Source organism: Xiphophorus couchianus, chromosome 20 (assembly GCF_001444195.1).
Source record: "Xiphophorus couchianus chromosome 20, X_couchianus-1.0, whole genome shotgun sequence".
NCBI lineage: Eukaryota > Metazoa > Chordata > Actinopteri > Cyprinodontiformes > Poeciliidae > Xiphophorus > Xiphophorus couchianus.
The window spans coordinates 19506462-19523811 of NC_040247.1; the positions used below are offsets into that span (position 1 = coordinate 19506462).

General features: G+C 38.4%; 2 protein-coding genes across 2 annotated transcripts; both read right to left on the minus strand.

The window, feature by feature from the left end:
• Positions 1 to 164: 164 nt before the first annotated feature.
• Positions 165 to 8582, minus strand: timeless (timeless circadian clock). Its single transcript, XM_028002763.1, has 18 exons — positions 8447 to 8582; positions 7554 to 7682; positions 7311 to 7464; positions 7081 to 7195; positions 6898 to 6960; positions 6068 to 6169; positions 5832 to 5987; positions 5620 to 5753; positions 4746 to 4833; positions 4484 to 4660; positions 3654 to 3871; positions 3458 to 3561; positions 2053 to 2222; positions 1842 to 1967; positions 1566 to 1717; positions 871 to 968; positions 671 to 788; positions 165 to 375 (listed from the first exon to the last, which is right to left on the minus strand). Exons 2-18 carry the CDS (start codon positions 7633 to 7635, stop codon positions 165 to 167), a joined length of 2268 nt encoding a protein of 755 aa, XP_027858564.1. The 5' UTR covers positions 7636 to 7682; positions 8447 to 8582.
• An 862-nt stretch (positions 8583 to 9444) lies between these two features.
• prph (peripherin) lies at positions 9445 to 17336 on the minus strand. Its single transcript, XM_028004108.1, has 9 exons — positions 16698 to 17336; positions 15179 to 15239; positions 13829 to 13924; positions 12225 to 12389; positions 11686 to 11811; positions 11373 to 11593; positions 11225 to 11277; positions 10233 to 10315; positions 9445 to 10155 (listed from the first exon to the last, which is right to left on the minus strand). Exons 1-9 carry the CDS (start codon positions 17318 to 17320, stop codon positions 10093 to 10095), a joined length of 1491 nt encoding a protein of 496 aa, XP_027859909.1. The 5' UTR covers positions 17321 to 17336; the 3' UTR covers positions 9445 to 10092.
• Between the last annotated feature and the right edge of the window lie 14 nt (positions 17337 to 17350).

Here is a 17350-nt window from a genome sequence, read left to right on the forward strand (position 1 = left end):
GAGTAAAGAATGAAAGAAAGGATAAGTGGAAGAAAGAAACAAAGAACAAACAAAAAAAGGGAAAAGAAAAAGAGTTGTAGGAAAAAAAAAGTAAAGAAGGAAGCAAAAAAGTAAAAGAAAGAAAGGAAAAAAGAAAGAAAGAAACAAAAAAGAATTAAATTAAATTACTGCACCTTGTAAGCATCTGCGGCAGGATCATTCAGGATTTTGTTGAAAAGGTGGAAGACTGACAGCTGGAAAAGCAGAGCGTCCATCTTGAGGTCGACGGCCAGGCGGTGCAGCATCCGAGCGACGCAGTGGTTTGTGTGAGGCGTGTTCTTCGAGTAGGATTTCAAGAGGAGAAGATACGAACGCACGATGCTGGGGTTGGCAAACCTGTAACAGCAAACAGAAGAGGTGAAATTTTCTAACCAAGACCTTGAAATGTCTTTCTGAAGCCAAATAAATAGATACACTCTATGTGGGTTGAATGCACGCATTGTCTGGGCCTCCTTTAGTTGAGGTTTAAGATGCCAACTTGAGCCAGGCAGAGTAAATCAGGAATACTTTACTCCAGTAAGGAACTACTGTACTCTTGATGTTCACAAAATAAGGTTTTATTGCTTTTTTGAAGCAGATTGAAGGCAGCCTTAAATTCAGCGTAAAGAAGAAACTTTGATCTGTTCCTCACCTTTTGATAAAGTCTAGGATATTGAACTCTTTTTCAGAAAGCTGGACAGATTCTAGTTCCTCCTCTTCCAATTCTGCTCCTTCATCATCGTCCTCAGCAATCGTCTCAGGAGGAGGCCCTGATGCACAAGAACAAAAGTTGTCAAAATTAAAATAAGAGTACAGGTGAAAACGGGGGTGAACATGTCGTTAAAGGCTCACTTGGCAGGTTGGCCTGGAAGATCTGTTTAAGAAGATCCAGTTCTTCTTCTGGTTCAACGTCAGATGAACCAAACACATCTCCATCTGGCCATACTTCCCTGAACGAGGCAGGAAAATACACTCAGTTACATAAATGGATGCCTTTCTGGTTGAAAAGAAAATGTAAATAATATTCTGATAATTAAGTCTGTTGCAATAATCAATTAATCACATGAGAAATTAAAAATGAGCCTGATAATTTCCACTCTAATGATTTAATATCTTTTGATGGGCAATTTTGTTTACAGAAACTTCATAATCCATTTTATTCATGGCTTCTGTTGTTGTGTTTTACTTTGGATATTTCAAATATCATGTAAAGAGATTTTTTTCTTTTTACAAAATTAAATTCTATTGATCTTTGAAAGCACAAACTTGCTTCATTATGCTATTATCAATATAGCACTTCAAAAATCCTCTCTCAATAACCAAATTGTAACTTAATGCAATAATTATTGGAACAATTTATCGTCCAGCAAAATTTGTGATCGTGAAGGATGAAGAGTTTATTTAGATTATTTGAAGTTTTAAATATGACAACTTGCTGCTTGTTTTTATGTCACTTTAAAATGAATTTAGTTAAAGTTTGCTTCCAAGACTGAGTTGTAGATCAGTTAATTGCAACATGGCTGGTGAAACATGGATGTGGTCCAGACCTGGCGGCCCGCAGCAGCGCCAGAGCTTCAGGTCCCAGTCGGGCCAGCAGAGCGTCCTGCACCCGAACCATGGCCTCAGTTCGCTGCTCCTCCAGAGGCGTTTCTGACGCAGCATCAAAAGGCACGATGCTTTCAGTCAACGATGCCGACACCTAAAACCAGAGGACAAAACTTAGCTAACATGTTGAGTGGCTCAATTTGTCAGAAAACTGGATTTCTTATAAACAGATTAAGGTTTGGCTACTGCTCCCCCTGGAGGCCAGTTCTGGCACCAACCTGAAACTCAGTCGCCCTCAGCTCTTCCTCAACAATCTTCCAAGTTTCCTCCAGCACTTCTGAACTCGACTCCTGAGCCGGCTGCTTCTTTTGACCTTGAGACTTCTTCCGCCTGACCTTCTTTCTCTGAAGACATGAAGGATGAAAACATTAACACCTCAAAGACGCTCCAAGCTATCCAGAAAACCACCAGGAACAAAGAACAACTCACCTGAACGATTAAGTTCTTCCGGCCTTTGCAGAAGCGCTCCAGCATTCGTAAGAAGAGATGCGTTGACTCCACCAGGTCTTTTAGGTAGGAGTGAGGCTGCTTGGTTTCGTCGTATTTCCTCAGCAAGGTCAGAAAAATCTCTCTGTACTCCATCAGGTAGAAGATGTTGCCTTTATGAGGAGATTTCAAATATCAATAAACAATAAAATACAAAGCAAGGCTGAGAATGCTGCCACGTTTTAAAAATTTATTAATTTAGCTTTTTTTCTACAGTTTTAACTGCCTTTAGACCACTGCCACAAATTCACCTGACCCTGTCTTATGTCTTTACGAAGCAAAGGTGCTCTAAATCAGTGGTCCCCAACCTTTTTAGTACAGCGGACCGGTCGAGACTTCGCATATTGCGCGCGCAAGACTTCGGAAATTTGCGGGACAGGGGTGGAGGTGGTCTTGCGCGTTGAGATGACCGACACCGATGCCTAAACTGCTGCTTCCAACTCATTCTGCTGCTTGTGGGCTCAATGTTGGCGCACAAGACGTAACCGACAGAATCCAGTTAAAGGAGTTTCAAAATAAAAGATCCTCCAGACTCAACACATAAAACGTTAGTATTTAATTATTTCTTGCACGGCCCGGTACCAATTGGGGGTTGGGAACCACTGCTCGAAATGATACCCCACCAAATACGGTTGATCCATATTTCACACATATTAAAGGCCAAATTTAATGCAATTCACTGCGATCTTGCGTTAAGAGTTCAGCCCAATTATGTATAATTGTGCTATCTTCCATAATAAATACTGAGCTTTACATTTGTTATTCATTCAAATTAACAGCCTTCACTAATTTTAAGATTTTCCTTGAACACAAAAACTAGAATAATTTATTTTTTATATAACATCCATAAACTCAGAAAGAAGTTAATAACACATTATGCTGTCAGTTGACTTTTAAATTAGGTTTTAAATGAGAAATAATATATTTATATTTGATTTATTTTATCATGTTTGTTTAATTTAAATACAATTAACAATGATGTATAATTTTAGCTGATGTTAATTTGATCAGTTTTAGAAATATTTTAATAATTGTTCTAGTTTTATTTTGTTCATATTCATATGTGCTACAATGTCAATAAAAATAATAGCATTTTATCTGGTCTACAATGACACATTTACACATAATTCAGTGCATTTTAGCTTCTTGCTATTATTTTGTTATTATTTTGGTTTTTGGCAGAGTGGAGGCTCGCTCCTAATTTTTGTAAAGTACTCTGTGCTATAAAAAGTTGTAAGAAAAGTACGCTATATCTAAATGTAAATATAAATGATCTATTGTGATTTAAAAAATGTGGGCTTGTACACCTGCCCTCCTAATTTGACTTATTTTTTATATAACATCTCACTTTTAATGACATTAGAGCTCTGACGGATGCCTTCATCGGCAGAGCGGTCCATTTCGTTCACAGTTAGCAGAAGTTCCTGATACGCCTTTAGAGCGAGATGCATCCTGAAAACAACAAGAGGTTTGAACATGTCAGAAAAAAATCTGATTATTCCTCATGAATTTGTCCTTTTTGTGATCCGTCCAGCTGATTTTACCTGCGGGACCAGGATGTCGCCTCTTTGCGGTCCGTTAGCAACATTTCATAGTAATTGGTAATGTTGCGTTCAATGAAGTGGAATGTACGAACAGACATGGTCTCTGAGACGAGGTCGGCATGGAAACCGTTGCCACGGTTGAAGGCCATGAAGAAGCTGAGCGCCCAGAGGTAATAGGTCTCGTCGTGTTGCTGCGTTTGTTCGCGGATTAGACTTTCCTGGAATAGATAGAAATATAAATAATAGTGTGAATCATTAAAATGTTTTATTTAAAATAACATCAAGCGAAAGTAAATATGTATATTTCTGTTCAGAAATCAAATTTTTTCATGTTTTTATTTGTAATCTAATTGTAGCAAAAAAAAAGATAATGCTGTGCTCTTAGTAAAACAACACTTCACGGTTAAAAAAAAGATTTACAATAATTCTACACTTAAAAGCAGAATGATAATAAATCTACGTTTATAAAAAAAAAAACTTGCTTGTCTGTACATTTTTATTAATATCACACTTTCCCAAACTCAGATTGTCAGGTATTTTTGGTCAATTTCAATCCAGTTTTAATGCATAAATTGTAAATTAAAAAAAATATATAAATAAGTAATAAAACAAAATAAACACTCTTACAGCAGATATTTTCATAGTGGTTAAATACCAGAAAAAAACCCAAAGACATAAGTGAGCAAAGAAATACATGAGAAAGGAATAACACGTCTCTACTGTTCTCCAAACAAGTTAAAAGTTTCTCGGTTCACCACAGGTATTAACTGTGTCACCATCATGTTGAAGTGAAACATGCATCAATGAAACATCTACAGTACATCACTGACCTTAACGAGGTACATGAGTCGGTTGTAGCAGTTCTCCAGGAAGTCCACGCAGAACTCGCGCAGGAAGAGCCGAACGTTTAGCGCTGAGCGCCGTTTGTCCCTGCAGTCCTGGGCCTGCCGGTTTCTCTTAGGAACACGCCTCACTGCTTTTCCCAGGTCGTGAGTATAACATTTGAACTGCAAAATCAAAACCAAAGACATGAGCTGCTGCTCGCTTCTCATCTCGTTGCAGAGGAGAGGGCTTGTATGGTTGGTGACTCACATTGTTTAGATTTCGGTGATAGATCACGTCCTTCTCCCCGATCGCTTTCAGGCCTTGAACCACAAAAGATCCCCCAAAGCGAGAATGTCTGGAAGAAACAGCAACACAAAACTCACAACTCATGAAAAATATGTGCTGCAGTATATCTAAAGATCCTTGGGATATGGTAAAGGATGCCAAGTGTCTGGAAATTAAAGGTTTATTGTAATCAATGTCACAATCCTCAACAATTTTATCACAAGTAAATAATATCCTGTGCTGTACCACCTGAAAGTCATCATGGAAAATACATTAACTAAGACTTAAAGACATAAATTATTGTTTTTGCATACAAGTAACTGATTGTGTTTAATGAATCTTAATGTTATTTCTACAAGTGCATGAAGATAAACCAGAGTGCCTCTTAATAAATCATCATATTATCAGAGAGGGAATTAATGTCTATAAATTAATTTAAAAATGGAAACAAATTTTGTACATTCACTAAACATAGTAATATATTTCAGGCCGTTGCTTTCCGGTTTTATTTCAGTCCTTAAAAGTCAGAAAGCAAACATTGACAATGAAATGTTTGCTTGGTAAATGTCCTGAAAGATCTTAAATGGAGGCAGACATTTTAAATCCAATTTAAAATGAAGGGATTAGAACGTTATTCCCACTGATGCATCAAAGAGTTTGATTCTAATCTGATTTATACTAAACTAAAAATGAGGAGCATCAAATGTTTCATTCTCTTCATCTAGAGAATGAAGAAATAGAAAAGTTTTCAATTGAAATGCATTTAACAAAGCGGGGAAATAACCTGCTCAACTTTCAGTCACCTGGAGCATCACTGCATAATACTTTTACTGTTGTTTCATCAGCTTGTCTTTACCTGGTTCCTCTCTGCAGCGTGCGAGAGCGTTTCTCTGCCTGCTCCTTCTGCCTCAGCGCCTCCAGCTCCTGAGCGTCTCTCTGCTTCTCCTCAGCGGAGCGAGCGTGACCGGCGCTCACCAACGCTTCGGGAGTCTGAAAAATTCAAACGCATCATATTGAGCTCGTCTGCAGGTCCATGAATGAAGAGCGGAAAGGCCTTCAACGCCTCACCTGGTCTCTGAACATGAGGGAGATAATTTCCAGCACATGCATGCTCCACTGCTGCTCGCTCTGGGCAGACGCCAGAAACTTGACCAGGTCGTCAAAACCGCTCATGTGAACGGCCCACAACACCCGGTCATGTACGCTGGCGTCATCATCCACCTTCTGTCAGCAGAGAGACGACCACAAGTTAGAAAAGAGAGGAACGGTGAGATAAGGAGTGAAGGATCTGTTGTCAGTCAAACCTTCTCTTCACAGGGATCTGCTGGCACATGAAGAACGTTTCTGACCAGCAGTAAAATCCTCTCGATCAGCAGGTTGTCCTCGTCCTGTCTTTGTTCCCAATCCTGGATGAATGAAGGTGCAGCAGGACAAGCAGTGAAAACCATCACAAAACGGAACTGTCTTAGTATTGAAAATACAAAAATGTTTGCATTTTAAAGCCTTGCAAGAGTTTTTACCTTCCTCTAACTTTTTCTGCTTTCTGCCAAGCTACAAATAGAAGCTTCAGTGTTTTTTATTGTGATTTTATATAACAGATCAATTCAAAATAGCACATGGATTCGTAAAACATTCCAGCTCTAACTGTATGTTTATGGTCGTTGTCATCCTGGTAGAGGAACCAGTCTAATCCTGGATTTATCTCAGATTATTTTCCCATTAGATTAAACTTCTCCTTGTTTAGTCTGTCGGTTTAAGAGGACAGTCATGTCTTGGTAGCATTAATTCTTCCACTACCACATTATGGACCACATATTGCTTTGTGAAATGTTCAAAGCTTGGGGAGATGCATGTCTGCTGTGTTTCTTGGCTTTTGTGATGCTGTTTGTTCACTTTTGTCAAAAATAAATTAGACAAAAGTTGACTCTTTTTCCTTCTCAATGTTTGTTACGCTTTTCGGCTTTTTATTTATATAAAAACAGAAAATAATGTGTTTTTCTTGGACTTCACAGATGTGTACTACTTTGTGTTGGTCTTTTACACAAAACCACTGAAGTTTGTGGTTATTATGAGATAAAAATTTAGATTTTCAATTTGTGTGAATAGTTATGCAAAAAAAAAATCACTGACTTACCAGTTGAAGTAGGTTGTACAAAGTCTCACTTAAAATCCCAAACACCTTCTCACTGGCAAAAGCCTTGAAACAGAAACAAAGTGCAAAAATATAGTAAAGACTAAAACCTAGGAATTGAAATTACTGAGGTTTACTTAGAGGACAATGTACTCAGAGTTTACAACACAATGTTATAAAAAATACCTCCTTATAGGCCTGCAAATGAGATGTGACTTGCATGAAGTGTTGCCTGAACACTGGATCATCTGGGATTTTACCAAAACACAGCATGGCAGGCTGGGTGAGGTTAACCATGAGCCTGAAACGAGACAACAGCATAAAAACCATTCCAACGTCACAATTCTGTGCGAACCAATACACTGTAAACAAATATACATATTACCATACCAGTAAAGCTTTGTAGAGAGTCATACCTGATGCAGGCGTCAAACAAGGTTTTGTCTTGTCTGTACTGAACGATAATTGGAAGGAGATCGTTTTGAACAATCTGGCTGTCGCCGAGCTGCTGCCGAACATCACGAGTGTCATCTTCATGACGTAAATACCGGATCAGGTCTTTAACGCTCTCTGTACCACAGGGGAAAAAGTTTAAGGAAAGCCGATCGAAATCAGAGAATGCCCATTTTGTTAGATGTTTGAGTAAATTAGTTTCTCACCCAAACAGTCAGGTTCCTTGTGATAACTGTCTCCCTCTAGGTAACCCAGAGCGCTGCATGTTGCCAAAAGCTCACAGTTCATCCTGAATGGGTTTATGCACCATCAGCCAACCCGATGAATCCAGAAGCCTGAGTAGAAAAAAGAACATCGCGTTGTGTGTTTTATCCAAAGAGATTAATTTGTAATTAATAGTCAGCCTATTTCCCCTAAACTGGATCTATAAACGCATCAGTCAACATGCAGTCTGATGCATGACTTTGAGTTCAATAACTCATACAAGTTATTCTTTCCTTTTCTGCTGGATTTCAAAGTGCTAATATCAAAAATACAAAAGCAAGAAATATTTTTCCTCTACTTTATGTGTTATAGTCCTTGATATTAAAAAAAAACATCTGAAAACTCCCTCTATTATAAATACAGAGCTGGATCAGATACATTCAGTTATTGTTTGTTGATTGGTACATAACTACCTTTTCTATTTTTTTTTATTTATAATAAACACATATTTGGAACATTAGGAATGTTTAGGTGATGATTTCTAAATGTACAATTCCCTTTCTTCTTATTATTTTTCTGTTATTACATCCTTACCTTAGCTAAAATGTGCATGATTACATTTACTTCCTGCTGATACGCCTGGTTTACTGAATTGGACAATAAAAGATTTTTCTGTTCTATGCGCTCCGCAAATATGACTTCATTGAAGAAAAACCTCGGAGCTAATTAATGAAGACATCAACAGCAAACTATCTCACGGCTATGGTTTCTATAGAACAATAAAACAGTAACATGGCACTTCTACCATTGTGAGGTGTATTCAGAGAAGTTAGCTTGCAACATAACAAGTATGCCTCCAAAATAAACTAGTTACTTAGTCGAAAAATTAACATACCAAGAAATTATTTCGGATGTTATTCGTCTCCAGAGTTTGAATTGATCACCAGTCAGTGGATAAGTTTGAAGTTTCCTCCGGTTGTAAAGTTGTTATCGACCTGTTGTTTCTCTAGTCTGACACAAGTTCCGCGCCAACCCAGAGAGCGGAAGTGGAGCTTCGTCACTTTGTCTGTGTTTTTGTGCCCTGAGATTAGTATTTCAGGCACCGCGGGCTTTCTGTGATACATTAAAAGATATAAAGTTTGATGACTGTACTTAAAGTAGCTTCATTAAACTAGATAATAGTCTGACTCTTCACGTCTGAAAGCGCCGCATTTTTATTTACTATGCAATTTAAGTTTACTTTGATGTAATTTGTCTCCTTATCAGTTTTACCCGAGGGAAAAATAGGCTAACCTGAAGATTATTAAAAATGAGACGATTTTGTTGTTTAACACTTGTTTTTTTTTTTTTTATCTTGACACAAGTTTTAAAAAACGGACATATATTTAATTAATTGTGAACAGGTCAAAGTAATCTGGCATTTTTAATTTTGTTTGTTTTTTGCAGTTTTACTTTGAACCTGACGTCATGGAGCTCCGTCTGAAACAGTGGCGGTTCTTTCATGGATGGCGCCCTGGGCAAGCGGTTCCCCTTCACGTCCCCCATTCCAAACCACACATCAACTCCACCCATGTAGCCCATTATTCACACAAAAGGAAAAATATTTTGATTAAGCATGTTCAAAACTGAAATGCTGGTATGTTAAATATGTTAAAGTTATGACCCAAAATCATAAAAAAATGCTTAAATATAAATAGATATTGCCATAAGTGTTCAACAACTTATCTGAATGTTCTGTTTTTAGTGCTTGAAATAAGAAGCAGCTGATTAACTTGTAATATTCCTTTTTCACCATGCTCTCTAAATCCTCTTTTACTCTATCTCATGGATATTAAAAACACAAAGTAAAATAGCTGACATTGTAAAAGTGTTCAAGGAGACAAACGACAAACATTTGTTCCAGATATATTTATTTGCACATTCGTATTCTTTCGTTATTCGTGCCAGAGTCACACATCATTGAAAAGCACATTCTGCAGAAGTCTAGTCGGACATATTTTCAGTGTCAGCATTTTTTTCTTTCTGTCTTGCGTGTTCATGAACAAATCCACATTATTGAACAGTGAGAGGATAGCAAAGCTTCTAAAACAAAAGCCAACGGTTTTAAATAATCTCCGTCTGTGTTTTAAGGTGTGTTGGCCAGAGGGCAGTGTCAGCAGGTTTGTTACTATAAGGCAAACATAACTCCAGCTACAAACATCTCCTATCTAAGCCACCCGTTTCAGTCAGTACTTTACTTCACTGCTGTAAATGCACGGTTGTCCAGTTTTCCACAGGACTGAACTGTAAATCAAGGCCTCGAGTGGTACAGTAGTAAAGTGGACTTGAACAACTCATCAATCGCTTCCATAGCACCAAAGTGACTCTGTCCAAAGGGATCCATCCAACGCGGCACCTATGCTGAAACAGCACATTGCTAGACAATGACACACAGCCTAACTAATGGAAATGAAAACTAAATTTGCCAGAATTATTATTTTCTACTCTTTTCACTTTATTTTGTTCCTATGATGGCACGGCATCTGTCATCACAGTTTACATTTACTCGTCCTTGTCGGTTTTTCCCGAGTCGCTCTCCTTCTCCCTCCTGGATTCCTTCACCACCTGGTGAAGAAAGCACACGTTTTAGAAAAATGGATTTTCAGAATTTAATCATGAGATTATGTCATAAATCCTTCTACCTCTCCATCTCTAGTCTCCACGGTCTTTATCACCACAGTTTTTTTGCCGTGAGTGTCCGGAAGGACCGGAGCTCTTTCATAGTCTGTAAAGACAGTCAGACCCAAGAGCGACATAAAGCTGCTGTCATAATCTTTCATTTTTATAAACAGCTCTGGAAAAAATGAAGATCTCACTGCACTGAACCCCATTGAAAACCTCTAAGTTATTCTACCAAATATTGATTTCTGAACTCTTCCCAAGTTAAAACACTAGTTTTGTTGTTTCTAAATGAATCTGGACTTGTTTCCTTTGCATTATTTGAGGTCTGTAAGAGTTGCATCTTCTTCACCATTTTCTGCAAATAAATACTAAATTTTTCTTGGAATTTCAGAGACATGTTGTCAATAGTTCATAGAATAAAAGTACAATGTTCATAAACATATGAAGAGTAAAATCAGAGAAACTGATCATTTTAAGTGGTCTCTTAATTTTTTTCCAGAGCTGTACATAAGGTGTAAGAATTTATATTTAGATAGAGCTTTGCAGCAAAGACATAAATTGATAAGTTGAAGAACAAACCACCAATCACAGACGGACCTGATAAACTACAAAGAAGCTGAATAGATTAAGAAAATGGGCCCAATGTAGTTTGATTTTCTGATTTAATCCTTAAAGTAGTGGGGCAGAAAATCTTCCTTCTGAGATGAACAAACAGCTGCTTTGAAAACAATAAAATTAATGAATGAATACAAGGCTATGCAAACTTGAGCTTAAGAACGTTGCCGTCATTTTGTAATTTCAGTTTCAAAAAATGCATTTTTAAAAAAAAAAAGATTTTATTGGCTCTAGTGACCTTCATCTGACAGTGAACCGACAGGAAAAAGGGCAAAAATGCATATTTTTAAATACTTTTTTTCTGATCACAAAATAACTTGCATCTAAACAAGAAATTAATCCTGATTAGATTTCAACTGTTAATCTAATCTAGTTTGAAGAGTGAAAAACGTCTTACCTCGATCACCAAAGTGGTTGCTCATACCGATATTGAGGATTGGAACAGAAATCCTGTGAGGTAAAAAATTTTTTATTATAAAATATACTGTCTAAAATATGTTGAATATTGTGTCCATAGTTAAGATATGAAAGGTTTTCAGCTCCACCTGCTCTCCTCTCCTTCCAGCAGCTTACGGTAAGTGGCAATCTCAATGTCCAGGGCCATTTTGACGTTAAGGAGGTCCTGGTACTCCCGCAGGTGGCGCGCCATCTCCTCCTTCAGGTGGCGGATCTCATCCTCCAGTCTGCTCACATTGTCCTGGTAGGTGCCGATCTCAATGCCAAACTGGTCCTCCATTTCACGCATCTGCCTCAGCAAAGCTTCGTTCTGGAAACAGAGAAGAGGAGAAGCGACTTTAAGCATTCTTTAAAGGAATAATGAATTTACATGTAGAAACCAGGGTCTGCGTTTGCTCTTACTGTGTTCTTCATGGCGTCAATTTCACAGTTTAGAGCCTGAATCTGCCTCCTGGACTCACTGGCGTCCTGCTTGGCCTGCCTCAGAGCATCAGTGTTGCGCTTTGCAGACTCAGTCAAGTCTGCAAACTGCCAGAAAAATAAAATAAATTACGCACACAAACCTACCCTGCAAAACCACAAAATACTACCGAGCATTTTTATACTAATTTCTAGTGAAAATATCTTAGTTCACTTAAAATAAGACAAGCCTAACTTACAAGTAACTTTTCAGCAAGATATTGTTTTAAGTCAGTAATTTTTTAATATTGATGAAATAGTATTAGTTCCACTGGCAGATCATTTCATTTATAACATGGGGAAAATGTCTGGTCATAAGTGAAATAATCTTTTTTTAAAACAATAATAAGCAATTAATGACTTAAAACAATTTCCTAGATCTTGTTGAGACTTTACTTCTGTTATTTTGTCTTATTTCAAGTTTACCAAGATATTTGCACTAGAAACTAGACTAAAAATACTTAATACAGTGTAAATCCCACCTTGGACTTGTACCACTCCTCAGACTCCTGCATGTTCTTCATGGCGATGGTTTCATACTGAGCTCTGATGTCCCTCAGAGCGCCGGTCAGGTCCGGCCTGGAGCTGCTGTCCACCTCCATCTTCAGCTGATGGGTTTGGACACTCACTTGCACATCTTGAATCTCCTGCAAAGGGAAGCATTCAAAACAAATGGATTCAGGCACAAATCAGTGTTGATTTCTGCATTAATGACACCAACGGCAAACATCTGCGGCATCGCACACGCCCATTTGCAAAACATCTTTTAATTCAGTACATCTTATCAGAAACAGCCACAACTAAAACAAAATTCACATATTATACATTACTTAATTTGATGGATGGCAGATTGAGTTCTACAATACAAAACACTAAGAATCCCATTTTTCAAACTTCCTTTTAAAGCATCCATAGACACAGTAAAATGATTCGGTCCTGGCATGACTAGATATCTCAATCTAAGATGCTCCTAATGTCAAGAAAGCATTGAAAAATAATTTTGTGAGGTTTTTTTTTACAAGCAGAACAAGGGATTCTTAATCTCAAATTGAATTTTATAGATTCTTTTTTTGCTGTAGAAAAACTGAGTTGAGGTCTGACCAACATCTCAGACAGCTTTAAAAAATCAAGAAATAACCCTTTAAAATAAAATAAATATTTAATGTGAATCAGACACTAAACTCAGTCATCATCATTCACCTCTGTGAACAAAAATGTGTTCAAGTGTTAAATGTGGATGTTACCACCTGGGGGCGCTCATTCCCACTGACTAAAAATAATGTGCTTTTGAATTTTTGTATAAAAACACAAAACGCTAATTTTGAATACTTGCATTTTATCTTTCCTGTTGTCAAAACTAGAAGTTGTTGCCTGTTATTTTTAATTCAGTGAAAGCAGACATTATCTAGTAGAGAGAAATACACAATGACCAAGTTGTTCATTTATAAAACTTGCTCCTAATTCTGCCTGTAGGAGGTGCTGTGTCTTCTGAAACAGCGACGTGTTTTCCAAAGTAACAAAAGGAACAAAAGCACATAAAATTAATATATGTCTGAAAGTTTGAAAAGTCTGGACACAGATAAGTATTTTTTGTCAAGTTACTGTATGTTCTTATTGCATTGTGTCAAAAATGTTCACCTCTACTTTATGTGTGACATCACAGGTTGAAGCAAACAAACACGAGTTGTGGAGGGAATGTGGTAATATGAGACAGCTTTAAAAACCTAATTTTTAATTTCTAAGCAATAAAAAAGGACATTACCACATGCTTATTATGCACTAAGACAGAAAAATTCACCTAAGGGAAAGTGAAGACTAAAGTGAAGACTAAAGTCTGAAAGTGAAGACTGAAGTCTTCACTTTCAGGTGAACAGCTGAAGTGAGGTTTCACTTACTTTAAACTGATAAGCATTTTCTACTTCAAGTTGATTATATAGTGTCTTGGATAGTAACAGTCCAAATATTTTAAAATAGTTAATTTAGAGTTTAGTTAAAATTAGTGTAACTTGGAGTAATGTTTATTTATTTGTACTACGAGACTGCACAAATACCATGAAAAAGTACTTTTCTACAGTGGATCACTTACTTCATCATGCAGTTTCTTCAGGAATTCAATCTCATCCATGAGAGATTCAATCTTCCTCTCCAGCTCCAGACGAGACAACGTAGCATCATCCACATCCTGGTTGTTCCAGAAAAAAAAAGCAAGTTAAAGTGTGAGAATGAAACTCCAGAAGCTAACAGGAGTTATAGTCTCCTCCCGTGGTTTTTCATCCCTCCCATGTGGTTTCACACACATGTAGCACAACCATCCAGGCAACACAGGAATATGTGACTAATTTGCATCATATCATTTCTATTAAAATTTCTTTTAAACCAAAGAGCCACATTGATCCTTCATATTTCTGTCTAATAATGTCAGAATGAAAAACATCATGACCTTGTGTTTATGCATGTAGTTCTGATTAAAATCAGTCATTTTCAGCATCTTTCTTTCATAACATGGCGTCTTATTGAGCATTTTCAAACTCGGTTTTCTACATAATATTGTACATATTGGAAAGTTTTTGGTGTTTACATCTTTTGAGCTTGATTTCATCATCAGTCTCATACACTTTAACAATCCCAAATATTTTACAAGAGTCTGGCTTACCATTCTGTTTTAGATTAGAAAAATCTTAATCTACATTCTTGGTAGTTGTTATTGCATTACTCTCAGCTGTAAGTATGATGGTTAATTTTTATTTTCTTCCATTGTTCTGCAACGTGTTTGTGAGCTTATGCAGCAGCGTTTGACTGAGAATATTTCATGCCCTAGCTGAGGATTGCTTTCTCATTCTCTGTATATTACTCAGACTGTCTAGTCACTGTCCTCTTCCATTTACTGCGTTCTAACTAATTTTCTCTGTTCTCTTTTTTGTTTCACCTTACAGTTCTGGAAAAAATTAAGAGACTGCTTAAAATGATCAGTTTCTCGGATTTTACAAAAAAATGTGTATTGATTTGCAAAAAAAAGAAATATGGTCAAAATAATGATAAAGATGCAGTGATTTCAGACCTCAAATAATGCAAATAAAGCAAGTTCATATTCATTTAGAAACAATAAAACTAAAGTTTGAACTCAGGAAGAGTTAAAACATCTTTTTAGCACTATTGTTAAACCAATTATGGACGTTCATCAATCAGTATTTTTTTGGCCAGTACAGATATATTCTTCTTTTATTTGATATATATCCTGCTGATTCCGATTTATATCAAATTTCATTTCATTTTTTAAAAATAAATATAATTAACTAGACACCTTGTTATTTGCTCCTATAGATATATATATATTATAGTGACGTTAGCATGGAAGTGTTGGAGATGGAACATGCTGCAGGAGAGATAAACCCTGGAAAGAATACAATAATCCTCATTGAGTGACCTCTGTGTTTACCTTGCGGAAGGCAACCAGATTACTTTCAGCGTCTGCCCTCTTCTGGGCTTCTTCCTCCAACCTGCGAGCAGAAAAAAAAATCATTCAAAACATTAAATGGATTCTTCCAGGACCCTAAAATCTCATTGTACTTTCTTTTTCAAGAAAGGGAAAGTGGTATAAAAGCTTTTCGGCTGTGTGAACCTTCCTGTCAAAGGTGGTGCCAGGGCATCAGATGGCGAAAAGCTTCCTGGATCAATCTGGTAATTTACCGCCCTGCTAAAAGCATTTTGGAGGGCGCCCCTTGGGACCACCAGGTGCTTCGTTGAACTAATGCGGCTTGTCTGCAGTTCACTAAGGTCAGATCCACAAACCAAATTAGGCTGCATATACACACACTTGTTGTCTGGAATCCCAAAAGATTATTTCAATATAATGTTTCTGTAATAGTGCAAATAATTTTGTTATAAAACTATAGTGCTATTATCCAAAATCCATGTCAAATTAAATGAATCAGGAAGTGTTTCATTCATTTCACCCTCATCCAATTACGGTAATGGACCATCTGAGGAGGTTTCTTTCATTTTCTGACTTATTAGAAGTGTGTGTGTGTCGAGGTGCAGAGGTGGACATAAAGTATTAGACTGCCCTCTGCTCTCATCTTTTATTCATGCTGTGCGTCACGGGGCCGTTTTTGTCCTAATGGGCTGTCTGGCACCATCCCAACAGAAGGACACTGGAACACAACTAATGGAGTTATTGAGTCACATTGATTTTTTTCCTGACGCTATTCTTTCTGAAATCTTTTTTTTTTTTTTTACCTTCATCTTGTCTCCTCTCCCTTTTTCTTTCAGCCGACCCCACCCTGTGACCAGTCCCTCCGCCCTCAGTCACTCCACAACACCAAATTTTGATCTGGTCAAATTTAGAGCTGCACAAATCACCACCATCGTAATATGAGCAAAACCTCCATGTCAAAGGATGTGACAATTGGTTTGCGACTACGTTTTAAGCATAATGCATTCAGATTCTGTAGGCTATTGATATATTTGGCTTGCTGGATGGTGTTTCATTGCCCTTGGATTGATTTTGCTGAGATGCTAAAATCCTCATAGCAAGCCTGGAAAGTCATAATAGAAAAGTGAGCTAAGGCTGAGGAAAATGTGGGTTTGTTGAAACTGATTAAATCATCCCAATTGAATATTTTACTAAAAATACACAACTTGAGTCATTTAAGCAGATGCTATCCCTAAGAAAACTGAATTACATCATTATTATTGTTTTCTGTGGGTCTCTACTTCAGTAAAAACATATTTTCATCGTGCATGGCTGCAGTCTGCGCTCCTCATGCGCTGCAGCGTCCTGCTTCAGGTTGCTGCCAGAGCGCCACGCCCTAAAACACCAACAGCAAAATGCTCTCTATCTATTTGTGGCGTCTGTTTGTCTCCTAGACGTTCACAGAAACCGAATGTTTGTGGTGGTGGCAGCATAATACTGTGGGATGCAGCGGTCTGTCGGTGTGCGTCACGTTCATACCAACCTCTGCTTGAGCAGGGACACGTCTTCGGCCAGGTTGTCCCTCTCCAGTTGGTACTGGTCCCTCTCCTTGCCGACTGCATCCATCTGGCGCCTCAGCTCCCTCAGCTCCTCCTGGAACAGCTCAGAGGCCCGGTTGGGCTGACCGTGCTGGTACTGACCCTTGAACTGGTTCAGCTCCTGCGTCAGGGCCCCGTTCTGCTGCTCCAGGTAGCGTACCTTCTCGATGAAGCTGGCAAAGCGGTCGTTAAGCTCCTGCAGCTCGGCTTTCTCGTTGCTGCGCGTGGCCAGGAACTCCTGGTTGATGGCCTCGGCCAGGGTGAAGTCCACCTTATCGTAGGAGAGGCGCGGGGCCTGGGGGGCGGGACGGGACCGCTGTTGGTGGTAGGTGGTGGAGCGGGCGGCCACCGCGGGCGAAGCCGACCGGCCGTAGCGGCCTCCAGACATGGGAAGACGAGAGGAAACGGGAGAGTAGGAGGACAGGGAGATGGGGTGAGGGCTTCCAAAGGTGCGCCTGTAGGAGGTGGAGGTCACCGAAGAGTGGCTCATGGTTGCGCTGGTTCTCTCTACCGCAGAGAAAGGAGGAAGAAGTGGAGGCTCTGAGATGCTCCTAAAGCAACAGGACATCAGACTGAGGCGAGCTGAATGTTTTTATGC

Bases quoted from the DNA above. Each gene is read 5' to 3' on its own strand.
- timeless (XM_028002763.1), bottom strand. From the start codon at position 7,635: ATGAACTGTGAGCTTTTGGCAACATGCAGCGCTCTGGGTTACCTAGAG. The intron at 3,562-3,653 runs GTAAAATCAGCT...TGTTGTTTTCAG, and splicing joins GCGACATCCTGGTCCCGCAG to GATGCATCTCGCTCTAAAGG. The intron at 376-670 runs GTGAGGAACAGA...TTGCTGTTACAG, and splicing joins ATCCTAGACTTTATCAAAAG to GTTTGCCAACCCCAGCATCG.
- prph (XM_028004108.1), bottom strand. From the start codon at position 17,320: ATGTCCTGTTGCTTTAGGAGCATCTCAGAGCCTCCACTTCTTCCTCCT. The intron at 11,812-12,224 runs GTGGGATTTACA...TTTTTCTGGCAG, and splicing joins AGGAGTGGTACAAGTCCAAG to TTTGCAGACTTGACTGAGTC. The intron at 10,316-11,224 runs GTAAGACGTTTT...CTGTCTTTACAG, and splicing joins CAACCACTTTGGTGATCGAG to ACTATGAAAGAGCTCCGGTC.